The 14,924-nt window shown below is 45.6% G+C and overlaps 1 protein-coding gene across 1 annotated transcript in view; it reads left to right on the top strand.

The window, feature by feature from the left end:
- MYO10 (myosin X) overlaps positions 1-14,924 on the top strand; it is a 272,061-nt gene that overhangs the window by 229,465 nt on the left and 27,672 nt on the right. The window contains exons 22-27 of the mRNA XM_017969978.4: positions 2,646-2,752; positions 4,149-4,382; positions 4,734-4,779; positions 5,784-6,659; positions 8,006-8,129; positions 13,024-13,267. Coding sequence (XP_017825467.1) covers positions 2,646-2,752; positions 4,149-4,382; positions 4,734-4,779; positions 5,784-6,659; positions 8,006-8,129; positions 13,024-13,267 — 1,631 coding nt within the window. The remainder of the gene's footprint in view (positions 1-2,645; positions 2,753-4,148; positions 4,383-4,733; positions 4,780-5,783; positions 6,660-8,005; positions 8,130-13,023; positions 13,268-14,924) is intronic.

The raw sequence follows: 14,924 nt of genomic DNA on the forward strand, positions 1-14,924 counted from the left end.
GGGCGCGGTGGCTCAAGCCTGTAATCCCAGCACTTTGGGAGGCCGAGGCGGTTGGATCACGAGGTCAAGAGATCAAGACCATCCTGGTCAACATGGTAAAACCCCATCTCTACTAAAAATACAAAAAATTAGCCGGGCATGGTGGCACATGCCTATAGTCCCAGCTACGCGGGAGGCTGAGGCAGGAAAATTGCCTGAACCCAGGAGGCGGAGGTTGTGGTGAGCCAAGATCGCGCCATTGCACTCCAGCCTGGGTAACAAGAGCGAAACTCGGTCTCAAATATATATATATATATATATATATTTATATATTTATATATTTATATATTTATATATTTATATATTTATATATTTATATATATATTTAGAGAGCTGTCTTTTTAATGGACTTAAAACTAAAGCAAGTATTTGTCTGATTCTGATTTTAACCGAGACGTTCTTTGGACTCCCACTGATGGAGGAGACCTTCGTTCCTTCATAAAGGTTTCTACCTGTTCACCTCATCAGTGTGTCGCTCACAGACACAAGAGGGGTGGTAAGAGACAAAAGTGTCTTCTTCCTCTTCCCCTCGGTTTGGCTATTACTTTTCCTTTTAAGCACCCATAAGAGCAAAAACATTAGAGTAAGATATGTAATACCGAACAAAAGTTTTAAAGAGAAGTCGAAATACTTCTTTAAAGGCCAGTCTTGATGAAAACTGCTTTTGCTATATGGCTTTGATATGTACAGGGAATTCTGTAATTCTGAACGTCTTTAATGACGATCACTTCCAACAAACATTACACTTAACAGCTTCTGTAGCAACAGAGTGTAAGAGTTTATGTATGTATATATATTTTTTGTTTGTTTTGTTTTGTTTTTGTTTGAGACAGAATCTTACTCTGTGGCCCAGGCTGGAGTGCAGTGGCACGATCTCGGCTTACTGCAACCTCCACCTCCCAGGTTCAAGTGATTCTCCTGCCTCAGCCTCCCGAGTAGCTGGGTTACAGGCACCTGCCACCAGGCCCGGCTGATTTTTTTTGTATTTTTAATAAAGATGGAGTTTCCTATTTTGGCCAGGCTGGCCTCCAACTCCTGACCTCAGGTGATCCACCCGCCTCGGCCTCCCAAATTGCTGGGATTATAGGCGTGAGCCACTGTGTCCAGCCAACAGAGTATATTTATAGTATTACAAGGAGGGGATTGTATGAAGAGCTTTCATAGGAGAATGATTTGTCATGGAGTTTTACTCGGAGCAGGAATAGGTACAGCTATGAGTCACAAGGTAGTAAGACTCTTTATTTGCTTTTTTGCCCAAGTGTCATGGAGGACACAGAACAGAGAACCTGGAAAAATGTGCCATCGGCAGAACATGATGCACCCTTTTAGGCCAGAATGACTCATGGAAGCATAAAGTAGAATATTGTGGAGACCCCAGAATGCCTCTGTGTGGACTGTTACCAAGAAAAGCATGAAAATGTCTGATTCTGGTTGTTTTAGGGAATAATTCAGAATTTCTTATGCATGTATTAAATCTAAAACGGCAAAACTAAAAGCTACTTTGATCAAGAGAAAGTCCTGAGATTTTCATATGTTTTCAAAAACTAGGAATGCTGATACAAAGTGCCAATTACCAGACATACGTATTTGATAAGCAGAGGATGGAAGTGTCCATTCTCAGAAATAGGCAAGCAAACAGCTACAATTTATCTAATCCTGATTCTGCTGTGCTTGTGATAGCTGAACTGAGATGTAGCTGAAATAATTCAGTTCTCATTTTATTTTATTTTTTTGTGTTTTATTTACTTATTTATTTTTGAGACAGAGTCTCACTCTGTCGCCCAGGCTGGAATGCAATGGTACAATCTTGGCTCTCTGCAACTACTGCCTCCTGGGTTCAGGTGATTCTCCTTCCTCAGCCTCCTGAGTAGCTGGGATTACAGGCATGCACCACCATGCCCAGCTAATTTTTGTATTTATAATAGAGATGGGGTTTCACCATGTTGGTCGGGCTGGTCTAGAACTTCTGACTTTGTGATCCACCCAAAGTGTTGGGATTACAGGCGTGAGTCTCATTTTAAACTCAGTTTTCAGAATTATGTTCTTAACGTCAATATTTTGTGTGCATTTAAGTTTTTAAAGCCAAGATGCTCTTATTGTAATAACATAGCAGACACAAAGAGAGGATTTCCACATGAAAGCAAAATAACAATTGAGAAATTTCCTGGCTTCCCTCCCTTTCTAGTTTCCTTCCTCTGCTTCTGTATCTCTGAATCATATTACATAGACTCAGTGCAGTGACCAGTGCTGGTCTATGAACTATTTGTGCCGGTCCATGATGTGATAACTGTTTAGAATCTTAGATAGCAGTTTGGTCGTCATCTGGTGCCTGCTAAATCTAGTAACAATAACCGTAAAAGGGACTTTATTTGTACACAGCATGTTTGTTTCTGCTTATAATATATCTTACTGGATTTTGCAACTGTTTTAGCCCATGACAGGTGGAACCTTTAAAAAGCACTGTTCTAGAAAGCATGGCTATGTGAGTTTGGAGCAAACTGAAGGAGAGAAAAAGCCTTAACCCCAGAAGATATCTCTGACTCAGAAATGCCTTCCTTCTGCTGGCCAGGTTCTTTGCTTCTGACATGTGACTTTCTCCTGAGCAGGTCTTTCTTCGAGAATCCTTGGAGCAGAAACTGGAAAAGCGGAGGGAGGAGGAAGTGACCCATGCAGCCATGGTGATTCGGGCCCATGTGTTGGGCTTCTTGGCTCGGTAAGAACTGCAGGCTGAGGGGAGAAGGCAGTAAGCTCCATGAGGGGTCCTTCCTTCCCACTGTGTTCTAGTGGAGTAGCCTGAGTTTTTTTAATTGAGGCGAGTCTCAGGTCAGGCCTCCTAGTAGCATGCCCAAAACCTAGCTAGCTTGATGTGGGCAGCAAGTAGGAAAGGGAGCTCTGCACTTTTTGACATCTCAAGTAGAAAGAACATAGACCGGGTGCAGTGGCTCACGCCTGTAATCCAGCGATTTGGGAGACTGAGGCAGGCCGATCATGAGATCAAGAGATCGAGACCATCCTGGCCAAAATGGTGAAACCTCGTCTCTACTAAAAATACAAATTAGCTGGGCATGGTGGTGCATGCCTGTAGTCCCAGCTACTCAGGTGGCTGAGGCAGGAGAATCGCTTGAACCCAGGAGGCGGAGATTGTAGTGAGCTGAGATTGCACCACTGCACTCCAGCCTGGCAACAGAGTGAGACTCCGTCTCAAAAAAAGAAAGAAGGAACAGTGACATTAGAGAACTCTACTGAGATCTATTTATTTATTTGAGACAGGGTCTCACTCTGTCGCCAAGGCTGGAGTACAGTGGCACGATCATAGCTCACTGCAGCCTTGACCTCCTGGGCTCAAGCATTCCTCCCACCTCAGACTCCCAAGTAGCTGGAACCACAGGCACACACCACCATGCCTGGCTAATTAAAAAAATTAAAGTTTTAGAGATGGGCCTCTCCATGTTTCCCAGGAGAGTCTCAAACTCCTGGGCTCATGGGATCCACCTGCCTTGGCTTCCCAAAGTGCTGGGATTACAGGTGTGAGCCACCGCGCCCAGCCCTTTACTGATATTTAAATCGTTTACCTACTTCCTCTGCATCAGGTAGTGAAGGGGTAGCAGCCTGGCTGTTTATTTCATTGTTACCATTTTGTCTACAGAGACCCATCCTCCAGTTGTTTGCTGAACAAGGCAGCTTCTTTTCATGGGCATTTTAGTTTCGTCCATTATGCGCTTGATACCCCATGTTCCATTTTCTGAAGTACAAAGCTGTCCTGCTGTGATGATTTTTTTCATATTAACAGAAGAATATGTCAGATCTCTTTGGGTCCTAGTTACGCAACTTTCTGCGGAGACTACTCAAAGTCAACATGAGGGCTTATGTGTTTATTTAGCCAAGATAGTGATAGGCTTCTTACTTTAGTTTTGTTTGTTATTATTTCTTTGTTTTTCTTCTGTTTTGTTTTGACCAAAGGGGCCTCCTTGTTCTCTCCAGTTTCCATAATGAGAGTATCATTCTAAAACTGGGTCCTCTTTTGGCTTGTAGCCTTGATGTGAGCTCATTTGAATAGCTCAAAGGCTCATTACTTCAGTCATGATTCTCTTGTTTTCCTTCATTTTCAGAAAACAATACAGAAAGGTCCTTTATTGTGTAGTGATAATACAGAAGAATTACAGAGCATTCCTTCTGAGGAGGAGATTTTTGCACCTGAAAAAGGCAGCCGTAGTTTTCCAGAAGCAACTCAGAGGTCAGATTGCTCGCCGAGTTTACAGACAGTTGCTGGCGGAGAAAAGGGAGCAAGAAGAAAAGAAGAAACGGGAGGAGGAAGAAAAGAAGAAAAGGGAGGAGGAAGAAAGGTAGGAGGAAGAAGAAAGGGACAGTACTTTTGTTGCTGGGATGAAACAAAAGGATGTATGTTGAGTGCTCTGCTCAGTATCCATCTGTGCAGCCAGAAATTGCAGCAGATGCCCCAGAACCTACAGTTTGAAACAGTAACTCTTGGTGGCTAGAATATAAAGTTCCTTGGCAGCATTGAAGACTCAGTTCTGGGAATATTTTTATTCATACACAGAACAAGTCCATAGCCAGAGGAAGGGGCTCTTGTCTTTCATGCTTTCTGTGTTTGGCAAACCTGTTTTAAAAAGCTCTCTGAAAAGTGGTTCTAGGATTATTGTTGTCAATTTTCACTTTTTCTTTACTCTTTTTAGAGAGAGAGAGAGAGAGCGAAGAGAAGCCGAGCTCCGCGCCCAGCAGGTAATGAACACGGTGACAACTTTGCGTCTCTTTTTCTGCTTCTGCTTCCTTTCCACTTCTAGTGCTTGGACTCTGGGATTCAAAACTAAATTAAAGTAGAAAGATAACAGAAGAAAAGTTTAAGAGGATGTGTTTATGATGCAGTTTCTGACCCATTACAGTGGGGTAAAGCGTGGCGAATGGCTAAGGTTTTAGTGTGCATCACAAGAGCATAATTTCTCTAAATTGGTATAACCAGCCTGTTAGTTTACTAGGCCCACCACAAAATACCACAGACCAGGAGGGTTGAAAAGTAGAAATTGATTTTCTCTCAGTTCTGGAGGCTGGAACTGCAAGATCAAGGTGTCCTTAGGTTTAATTTCCCCTGAGGCCTCCTCCTTGGTTTGCAGGCGGCTGTCTTCCCAGTGCGTCCTGAAGCAGCCTTTCTTCTCTGTGTGTCCTGGTCTCCTGTACCCATAAGGACACCCGTCAGCTCGGATTAGAGCCTACCCTAACGACCTCATTTTAAAAGCCCTATCTCGGCTGGATGCAGCGGCTCACATCTGTAATCCCAGCACTTTGGGAGGCTGAGACGAGCCGGGCGGATCACCTGACGTCAGGTGTTCCAGACTAGCCTGGCCAATGTGGTGAAACCCTGTCTCTACTAAAAATACAAAAATCAACCGGGCATGGTAGTGGGCACCTGTAATCCCAGCTACTGTGGAGGCTGAGCCAGGAGAATCACATGAGCCCAGGAGGGAGAGGTTGCAGTGAGCTGAGATCATGCCACTGCACTCCAGCCTGGGCAACAGAGCGAAACTCCGTCTCAAAAAAAAATAAAGCCCTCTCTCCACATTCAGTCACGTTCTGCAGTATTGGGGGTTAGTTAGGACTTCAACCTGTGGACTTTATGGGAACACAGTCCAACTTACAATGACCACATTTCATCCTGGTTGCAAAGGGAAAGCTATGCCTTGCACTTTTGTACTGAAGCCTTCTAAAATCTCCCTTCTGCTTTTGTCCAGGAGGAAGAAACGAGGAAGCAGCAAGAACTCGAAGCCTTGCAGAAGAGCCAGAAGGAAGCTGAACTGACCCGTGAACTGGAGAAACAGAAGGAAAACAAGCAGGTGGAAGAGATCCTGCGTCTGGAGAAAGAAATCGAGGACCTGCAGCGCATGAAGGAGCAGCAGGAGCTGTCCCTAACCGAGGCTTCCCTGCAGAAGCTGCAGCAGCGGCGGGACCAGGAGCTCCGCAGGCTGGAGGAGGAAGCCTGCCGGGCGGCCCAGGAGTTCCTCGAGTCCCTCAATTTCGACGAAATTGACGAGTGCGTCCGGAATATTGAGCGGTCCCTGTCGGTGGGAAGCGAGTTTTCCGGTGAGCTGGCCGAGAGCGCGTGCGAGGAGAAGCCCAACTTCAACTTCAGCCAGCCCTACCCGGAGGAGGAGGTCGACGAGGGCTTCGAGGCCGACGACGACGCCTTCAAGGACTCCCCGAACCCCAGCGAGCACGGCCACTCCGACCAGCGAACGAGCGGCATCCGGACCAGCGACGACTCTTCGGAGGAGGACCCGTACATGAACGACACGGTGGTGCCCACCAGCCCCAGCGCGGACAGCACGGTGCTGCTCGCCCCGTCGGCGCCGGACTCCGGCAGCCTGCACAACTCCTCCAGCGGCGAGTCCACCTACTGCATGCCCCAGAACGCCGGCGACCTCCCCTCCCCGGACGGCGACTACGACTACGACCAGGACGACTACGAGGACGGCGCCATCACTTCTGGCAGCAGCGTAACCTTCTCCAACTCCTACGGCAGCCAGTGGTCCCCCGACTACCGCTGCTCCGTGGGGACCTACAACAGCTCGGGCGCCTACCGGTTCAGCTCTGAGGGGGCGCAGTCCTCGGTGAGTATCCACCTGGCACGTCTTAGTGACATGTGTGGCCAGTCACGCCCACCTCTGCTGCATCCTCAGGTTGAATGAAGACAGCTCCATGGGATATCCGTACGAAGATTGCAGAGTCGGGGTTTTAGATCATCTTAAACCTTTTTCTCATTCCACAAGCCATTCCTAAGTGGAACTTTGATGTGCCTGTTGCAGGTTTAGCTCAAAGCCCAGAGCTGAGCTGTGCCCAAGATCTGGGAAAACTGGCTATTTATTTATTTGGAGGTAGAGTCTCACTCTGTCGCCCAAACTGGAGTGCATTGGCATGATCTCAGCTCACTGCAACCTTCACCTCCCGAGTTCGAATGATCCTGTCTCAGCCTCCTGAGTAGCTGGGATTACCAGCACCCGCCACCACGCCCAGCTAATTTTTGCATTTTTAGTAGAGATAGGGTTTCACCATGTTGGCCAGGCTGGTCTCGAACTCCTGACCTCAGGCGATCTGCCTGCCTCAGTTTCCCAAAGTGCTGGGATTACAGGCGTGAGCCACCGTGCCTGGCTGAAAACTGGCTTTTTAAATGGAACTTTTGTTTATTTTATTTCTTCCTTCCCCCACCAACTTTTTTTTTTAACAATTTGAATGGATATTTAGCTTTGCTGGGCTGTGTTAGGAAATGAGACACACCCTAAACTGGAACAAGACTTGTCAGGGGTGAATTGGCGAAACTTTCCTTACAGTAACTTCACAATCGAACCACACGACGTTATTTCTTACAGTGGGTATAAGGGAAGAATGTGCAGGATTAAATGCACTCTTTCCAGTTTCTGGATTTATGTATGGTTTACTTTTATTTTGTCCCTTTGGTCATGCATTGAATGTTCTCTTGACTTTCGAAGATTTAAAAACATGTTTAACATAGAAATTCAGAGGGGGTTAACTCTTGGATGGTTTGATTAAAATTATAGCATTAAAAAGCAGTGTTAACTTTAGGGCAGATAGTCTTTGGATTCCAGTATGTCTTGTCTTCTAAGTATCAACTTAACTGACCATTTGACCTTAAAAGTCAGTATTTTTAATTCTGAATTATTTGTGTGGTTCTGTAAATCAGGCGTATTGCTTCTTTGTCTGTTTTTTCTGTTTTCTGTTTTTGAGGCAGAGTCTTGCTCTGTTGCCCAGGCTGGAGTGCAGTGGCACAATCTTGGCTCACTGCAACCTCCGCCTCCTGGGTTCAAGCGATTCTTTTGCCTCAGCCTCTTGAGTAACGGTATTTTTTTATTTTTCAATGATGATACACATGCTGGGTGTCTTTGTGGCTGCTTTCTGGCCCTTTCCCTCACCACTGACTTCTCTTTCTCTCTTTGTCCAGTTTGAAGATAGTGAAGAGGACTTTGACTCCAGGTTTGATACAGACGATGAGCTTTCCTACCGGCGTGACTCTGTGTACAGCTGTGTCACTCTGCCGTATTTCCACAGCTTTCTGTACATGAAAGGTATGACTGCAGCCACCGCAGAGTCTGGGATTGGGGAGAATACTGGAAAATGGAGGTGTTATTTTATCTGGGCTGATGGATGGGGACTGGGGAAGTCCCTCTAGCTACCCTTACCTCGGTGTTGGGCCACTTAGATGAGTGAAGGGACGCCCTGTCACACTGCTGTGACATGGCAATGTGGTCCTACCAGCATGAACACAGCCATGACTCCCCTGGCTTGGTGCAGAGTGGCAGGATGAAGCATTTGCAAGCAGTGCCTCCATGATCAGCCCTCCTCCTCCCCTCTGCCTCTCCCTGTCTCTTTTTCCCTTCTTCTTAGCTCTCTTTCATCTTTGTCATTCTTTCTATTTTCATTCCCTCCCTCCCCCACGTTCTCTTTCACTATCTCCTTCTCTGTCTCTGATCGCTCTCTCTCACATATGCAGACATATAAACCAATATGTGTGTTGCTGCTGCTGCTCAAATCGGTCGAGACTCATTCTGATGATAAACTGCATTTTCTCTCCTACCGGGGATACTAGAGAGGCTAGAAGGATGTGCTATCCATGGGTGGGGAGCGAGGATCTCACTGAGGGCCACAGTCTTCAATGCTCGCCATACCCACTTCATGATGAGCATTTTCACTGTATGCTTTAATTGTTATTAACCTTTGAATATACTTTGCTGAACCTTAACAGTTAGGGGCCCTGAGGCATACTCCTTTTGGAAAATTATTTTCTGTGTATTTATCTATGTATTTAGGTGTTTATTTAAGACAGGGTCTTGCTCTGTTACCCAAGCTAGAGGGCAGTGGTATGGGGATGGCTTACTGCAGTCTCAAACTCAGGCTCAAGCCATCTTCCCACCTTAACCTTCATAGAAGCTAGGACTACAGATGCACACCACCATGCCAGGCTAATTTGTTTTTTTTTTTTTTGAGACAGAGTTTTGCCCTTGTTGCCCAGGCTGGAGTGCAATGGCTCAATTTCAGCTCACTGCAAGCTCCGCTGCCTGGGTTTTAATCGATTCTCCTGCCTCACCCTCCCAAGTAGCTGGGACTACAGGCATGCGCCACCACACATGGCTAATTTTTGTATTTTTAATAGAGACGGAGTTTCTCCATGTTGGTCAGGCTGGTCTTGAACTCCAAGCCTCAGGTGATCCACCTGCCTCAGCCTCCCAAAGTGCTGGAATTACAGGGGTGAGCCACCATGCCCGGCCCAGGCTAATTTTTTATAGAGATGGAATCTCAATATGTTGCCCAGGTTAATTTTTTATAGAGATGGAATCTCACTATGTTGCCCAGGTTGGTCTCCAGCTCTTGGCCTCAAGCAGTCCTCCCACCTTGGCCTCCCAAAGTGCAGGGATTGCAGGCATGAGCCACCATGCCTGGCCAGGAAATTATTTAATTGAGACCTTGTATTTATGCTTTATTCCCGTTCTTGACTCTGAGTCGTAACTCAGTGACAGGGATAATAGGAACCCATAATCATCACCAATTTTTGGCAGTAGTTTTACGTGGAAGGTTAAAAAGAAGGGGCCTTCCTGTTTTTTTGCATGGACCTAGACTGGAGCAGGGAGAGCGCTGAGACCGTAAGATGGGTGGGGATTCGAGAACCTTCTTTGCAGGTCTCTTCCTGCTTGCTCCCATCTTTGATTTTTGAACTTATCTTCTCCCTCCCTTTTCTCCACTTTCCTTTTGCCTGCCATCTTTCTTCATTCACGTTTTCTTTCTTTGTCTTCCCACCATGAAAACCTTTTTATTTCCCTTCTTGTTTCATCTTCCCTTCTTGTTTCCCGTGCTTCTCTTTCTGTTCACTTCTTTATCTTTTTTTCCAACCCTTTTCTTTTGTTGTCCTTAATATTTTTTTTCTGTTTTCTTCACCTGTGGCTTTGTTTGCTGGATTCCTTTTGTGCCACACCTGCCCCTCTTGGAAAACATGGGTCTGGTGACGACTGTCAGTCATTTGCCTTTCAGAGTTCTGCCATCCTCAGCTTTGGAGCCCGAAGGTGCTCCTGAAACCCCCACAAGGTTTGGTTTAGGGGAGACTTTTCTGTTGTCTGAAATCACTGTTGATGTGGACTTCAGTAGGACTGCTGGCATGAAAAACATTGAGGTAGCCAGCGTTGGAACACCTGACAAAGGAAGCATGTCATCGCACATCAGAACCTCATGATCCATTACGCATTTAATCATAGCATCTTAAGACTTTCTCAGCTAGAAAACATCTTACCTGTTTTTATTAACATATAATTCCCATTCCTCAAATTTTAGTTCCCTAAGTTAATTTGAAAATTCTCTTCAGTATTTGTCTTATTTTTAATGTATGGCATTGATTTATTAGACAGTTGATTAAAACCAGTAAGAGTAGGAAAAAAGTAAAGAAACATTCAAATATTAAAATCAGAGTCAAAGAACCTAGGCCGGTGAGTTTTGGGCATCTCTTAATAAAGCTATTATGTAAATGCAGCGTCATTTAATATTTAATAACATTTTAATTAAAGCAGAGCCAAACATTTTCAGAGAAACCAAGAAATGAAAAAGAAAATCTAATCACCAGTTTATGTTTTATGGGCATAAATGAGTTTTTGCAACCCAATGACCTACTAAAGGTGTTTGCAGTTAGGAAATGATAGCATTAAGTAGATTCTCTAAATGACGAATTATAAGAGAGGGCCTGGAATTGCAGAGGGAGGGCCAAGAGTGAGTGCTGTTGATAACAGAGAAACAACAGATTAAATAAACTAATGGAGGGAGCTGTTGTGCTCATTGTTCTAATCTTTGAAACAACTGTGAATAAGTTTATCATTTAAAGGCTGTAAGATCATAGAATAACTTTGCACAGTTTTCCTCCAGGCTTATTTTGATAAATGCAGATTAAAGTCACAAATCAAAAAACTAACAGTGTTTCATTCTGGTAGCCCTTGGCAGGTTTGCCGTATGTTAGGGCACAGCTCTGGAGCTTGGCATCTCAGCTAGATGAGCAGGGAATGCCTTAGACAGAAGGAGGCAGAGCAGTCTAGAAAGTTCAGGGAAGCATGTGCACCGTCCGGTTTTCACACACTGAACACATAAAAGGAAAACATTTTGTTTATACTTGCTTTAAATATCCTATTTTTAAATGACCCTTATTTTTATTACTGGTTGGTCAAAAGAAAATAATGTATGGACGGTCTTTTCATAACAGATTTGTGTAAGATGCTGTTCTTGAGCAGGTTAGGGAATCTGGAATACACAATACCACCCTCCTGGAAGAGTAGAGAAAGATTTTTTTTTTTATCCTATGAAATATAACATCTGTAACTTCTATATATTTAAGTTCAAATCTTAGTATCGTTTGTCCTCTTGCTTTTTTTCATAGTCTCAATATTATACCTGTAAACCATTTTCAGATGATGCTTTTTTTTTTGCGATGGAGTCTCGCTCTGTCGCCAGGCTGCAGTGCAGTGGTGTGTTCTCAGCTCACTGCAACCTCCGCCTCCTAGGTTCAAGCAATTTTCCTGCCTCAGCCTCCTGGGTAGCTGGAAATATCAGTGTGCACCACCACGCCCAGCTAATTTTTATATTTTTAGTAGAAATGGGGTTTCACCATATTGGCCAGGATGGTCTCGATCATTTGACCTTGCCTCGATCTCTCTGCCTGCCTCAATCTCTCTGCCTGTCTCAGCCTCGCAAAGTGCTGGGATCACGGGCGTGAGCCACCGCGCCTAGCCCAGATGATGCTTTTATTTGCAAAGGACTTTTTTTTCCAAAAAGCCCTGCTGTTTCTACCTATGTAAGTTAGACTTTATCAGTAAACTCTAGAATCACTGATAATTTTTGCTCCCACATTGACCAACTATGGAAGGAAATGGGTAAATTTTGTTTGTTTGCTTGTTTTTTGAAATGGAGTCTCACTTTGTCACCCAAGCTGGAGTCTAGTGGCACAATCTCGGCTCACGGCAACCTCCATCTCCTGGGTTCAAGTGATTCTCCTGCCTCAGCCTCCCAAATAGCTGGCATTCAGGCATGTGCCACCACACTCAGCTAATTTTTGTTCTTTTAGTAGAGACGGGTTTCACCATGTTGGCCAGGCTGGTCTCAAACTCCTGACCTCAAGTGATCCACCTGCCTCGGCCTCCCAAAGTGCTGGGATTATAGGCATGAGCCACCACTCCTGACCCAAAAACAGGTGAAGAAACTGGTAAACTATGACACCATTTTAAAATAAATTACCCTCGCTCGGGCATTTAGAGATAAGCCTGATCCATGCCTAGGGACATGTTCTCACCTTTGGCTTTTGACTCATTCCTGGGTTAGAGTTTCAATTCATTACTTCCTTTTCTTTTCTTTCTTTTTTTTTTTTTTTGAGATTCAGTCTTGCTCTGTCGCCCAGGCAGGAATGCAGTGGCATAATATTGGCTGACTGCAGCCTCTGCCCCCTGAGTTCCAGTGATTCTCCTGCTTCAGCCTCCTGGGTAGCTGGGATTATAGGCGTACGCCACCATGCCCAGCTAATTTTTGTATTTTTAGTAGAGACAGGGTTTTGCCATGTTGAGCAGGCTGGTCTTGAACTCCTGACGTCAGATGATCTGCCCGCCCAGGCCTCCCAAAGTGCTGGGATTACAGGTGTGAGCCATCATGTCTGGCCCATTTCTTACTTTCCTATTGGCTCCTTACAAAGCTCTCTCAGCTAAGAGAGCAGGAACTCTTTGGATATAAGGATTCTTGTGTGATTCAGCCCAGCTGATGTGACATCTGTGTGGTGCCCCCAGACATGAGCTAGCAGTGGCGTTCCTCGCTGAGGGTTCTCTGCGGTGCTGCAGCCGGGGCAGAGTCTAAGCTTGGCTAGACCTTCACATCTGCTGTGCATGTTGTCATCCAGTTTGACTGACTTTTCTTACACCCCTCTCTACCCAATCTTGGGGGGAACAGGTGGCCTGATGAACTCTTGGAAACGCCGCTGGTGTGTCCTCAAGGACGAAACCTTCTTGTGGTTCCGCTCCAAGCAGGAGGCCCTCAAGCAAGGCTGGCTCCACAAAAAAGGTGGGGGCTCCTCCACGCTATCCAGGAGAAACTGGAAGAAGCGCTGGTTTGTCCTCCGCCAGTCCAAGCTGATGTATTTTGAAAACGACAGCGAGGAGAAGCTCAAGGGCACCGTCGAAGTGCGAACGGCAAAGTAGGTTGCTAAGCCAGGCTGTTGGCCCCGGTGGGTTGGTTGCTCGATGGTTTATGCTGGTGTGGCTAAGCCAGGCTGTTGGCCCCGGTGGGTTGGTTGCTCGATGGTTTATGCTGGTGTGACGTCACAGAGCCACGCTGTGCAGGTTCCTTGCAGCGGCAGGAGCCTGTATGTAGTAGGTGTCCTGATAATTCAGTTCAGTGTGTGCAGGAAGAATGGTATGAATCTGGAACAAGTGGCTGAGTCTTTCTGTGGCTTAATGTACTTTCAATTCCTTACTCCCGCTGTAGCAGCAGATAAATTAGCTAAATGGAAAGCAGACAGACTGGAGGAGTTTTCTGAAATGAATTGCTTGTCTTCAGTTATACCAGTGTGGCTATACTAGTCATCCCCATTCCTAGCAATGAGAGGAACAGGGCTGGCCTTCGAATCCAACACACCCCTTTTTCTGCCACCCGCTTGTAGAACCAAAGCTTTGGACTATTGGGGGCCTATTATTTTTTGTTAAAGACTAAGTAATGTTTCCTGAAAATTGTTGGGAGTTACAAGCAGCTGGTTTTCTCGGGTAACTAGATCCTAAGCCTGAAAACTTGTTTGGGGGTAAGCTGTAGCCATACTCCACTCAAAACTGAGGGACCTCAAATATTTAGTAAAGTGGTAAAAGAAGCTTTGAGGGATCAGATGAATGCCTGAAGTCAGGAGCCTTAAGTGGTCAGCCAGCACCAGAACTTCACAAAGTATTTATTGTAAAGTGGAAAGTTAAATGAGGAGAGAAAAGTCTTATGTATTTGATTTTAAGGGCAAAGCTCAGGTCTCTGCAGACGGCAGAATATTGCACATTTCCAGGCTGTCCCTTTGGAGTTTGTGAGGTGCAGGAGTGGGCTGGTGAGAATTCTGGGTCTGAATCCTGCCACAGCAAATGCTCACAGCAAGGCATGGCTCTGTTGCCTCCACCATCTTCTCTCAGCCTCACATACCTTGATGTTCCTCATCTGTCTATCAGTCGATTGATTGATTGATTGATTGATTGACAGAGGGTCTCATTCCCATTTCCCAGGCTGGAGTGCAGTGGCATGGTCTTGGCTCACTGCAGCCTCAACTTCCTGGGCTCAGGTGATCTTCCCATCTCAGCCTCCCTAGTAGTTGGGACTACAGGCGCCCACCACCACGCCAGGCTAATTTTGTATTATTAGTAGATACAGGGTTTCACCATGTTGCCCAGGCTGGTCTCAAACTCATAGGCTCAAAGACATCCACCTGCCTTGGTCTCCCGAAGTGCTGGGATTACAGCCATGATGTTTCTCTTTAATTATCCCATAGAAGGGGCCGCAAGCACCAGGAGGCTGTGAGAGAGGTAGGCATGGTATTGAATTTCACCAGAGTACGCTGATGGATGTTTGCAAGTCGCTTTGTATGCTGCTTAATACAAGTTCTATTCTCAGGTGCTTCATCAAAATTATACTGAGTTATGGAAATGGTAGCTGTTATTCCGCCATTTCTGTCACCTCCCACGGAACAGGAACAGTGAACCAGTATTATGGAAAACTTCAATCATGCAAGAGTGGGTAGAAGAATATAACAAAACACGACTCATTCCAGAGCTTTCAGTGGCTGGCCACCGTGGCCAAGAGTGTTTCATCCACGGTTCTACCAGTCC

This window comes from Callithrix jacchus, chromosome 2, assembly GCF_049354715.1.
Source record: "Callithrix jacchus isolate 240 chromosome 2, calJac240_pri, whole genome shotgun sequence".
Lineage (NCBI taxonomy): Eukaryota > Metazoa > Chordata > Mammalia > Primates > Cebidae > Callithrix > Callithrix jacchus.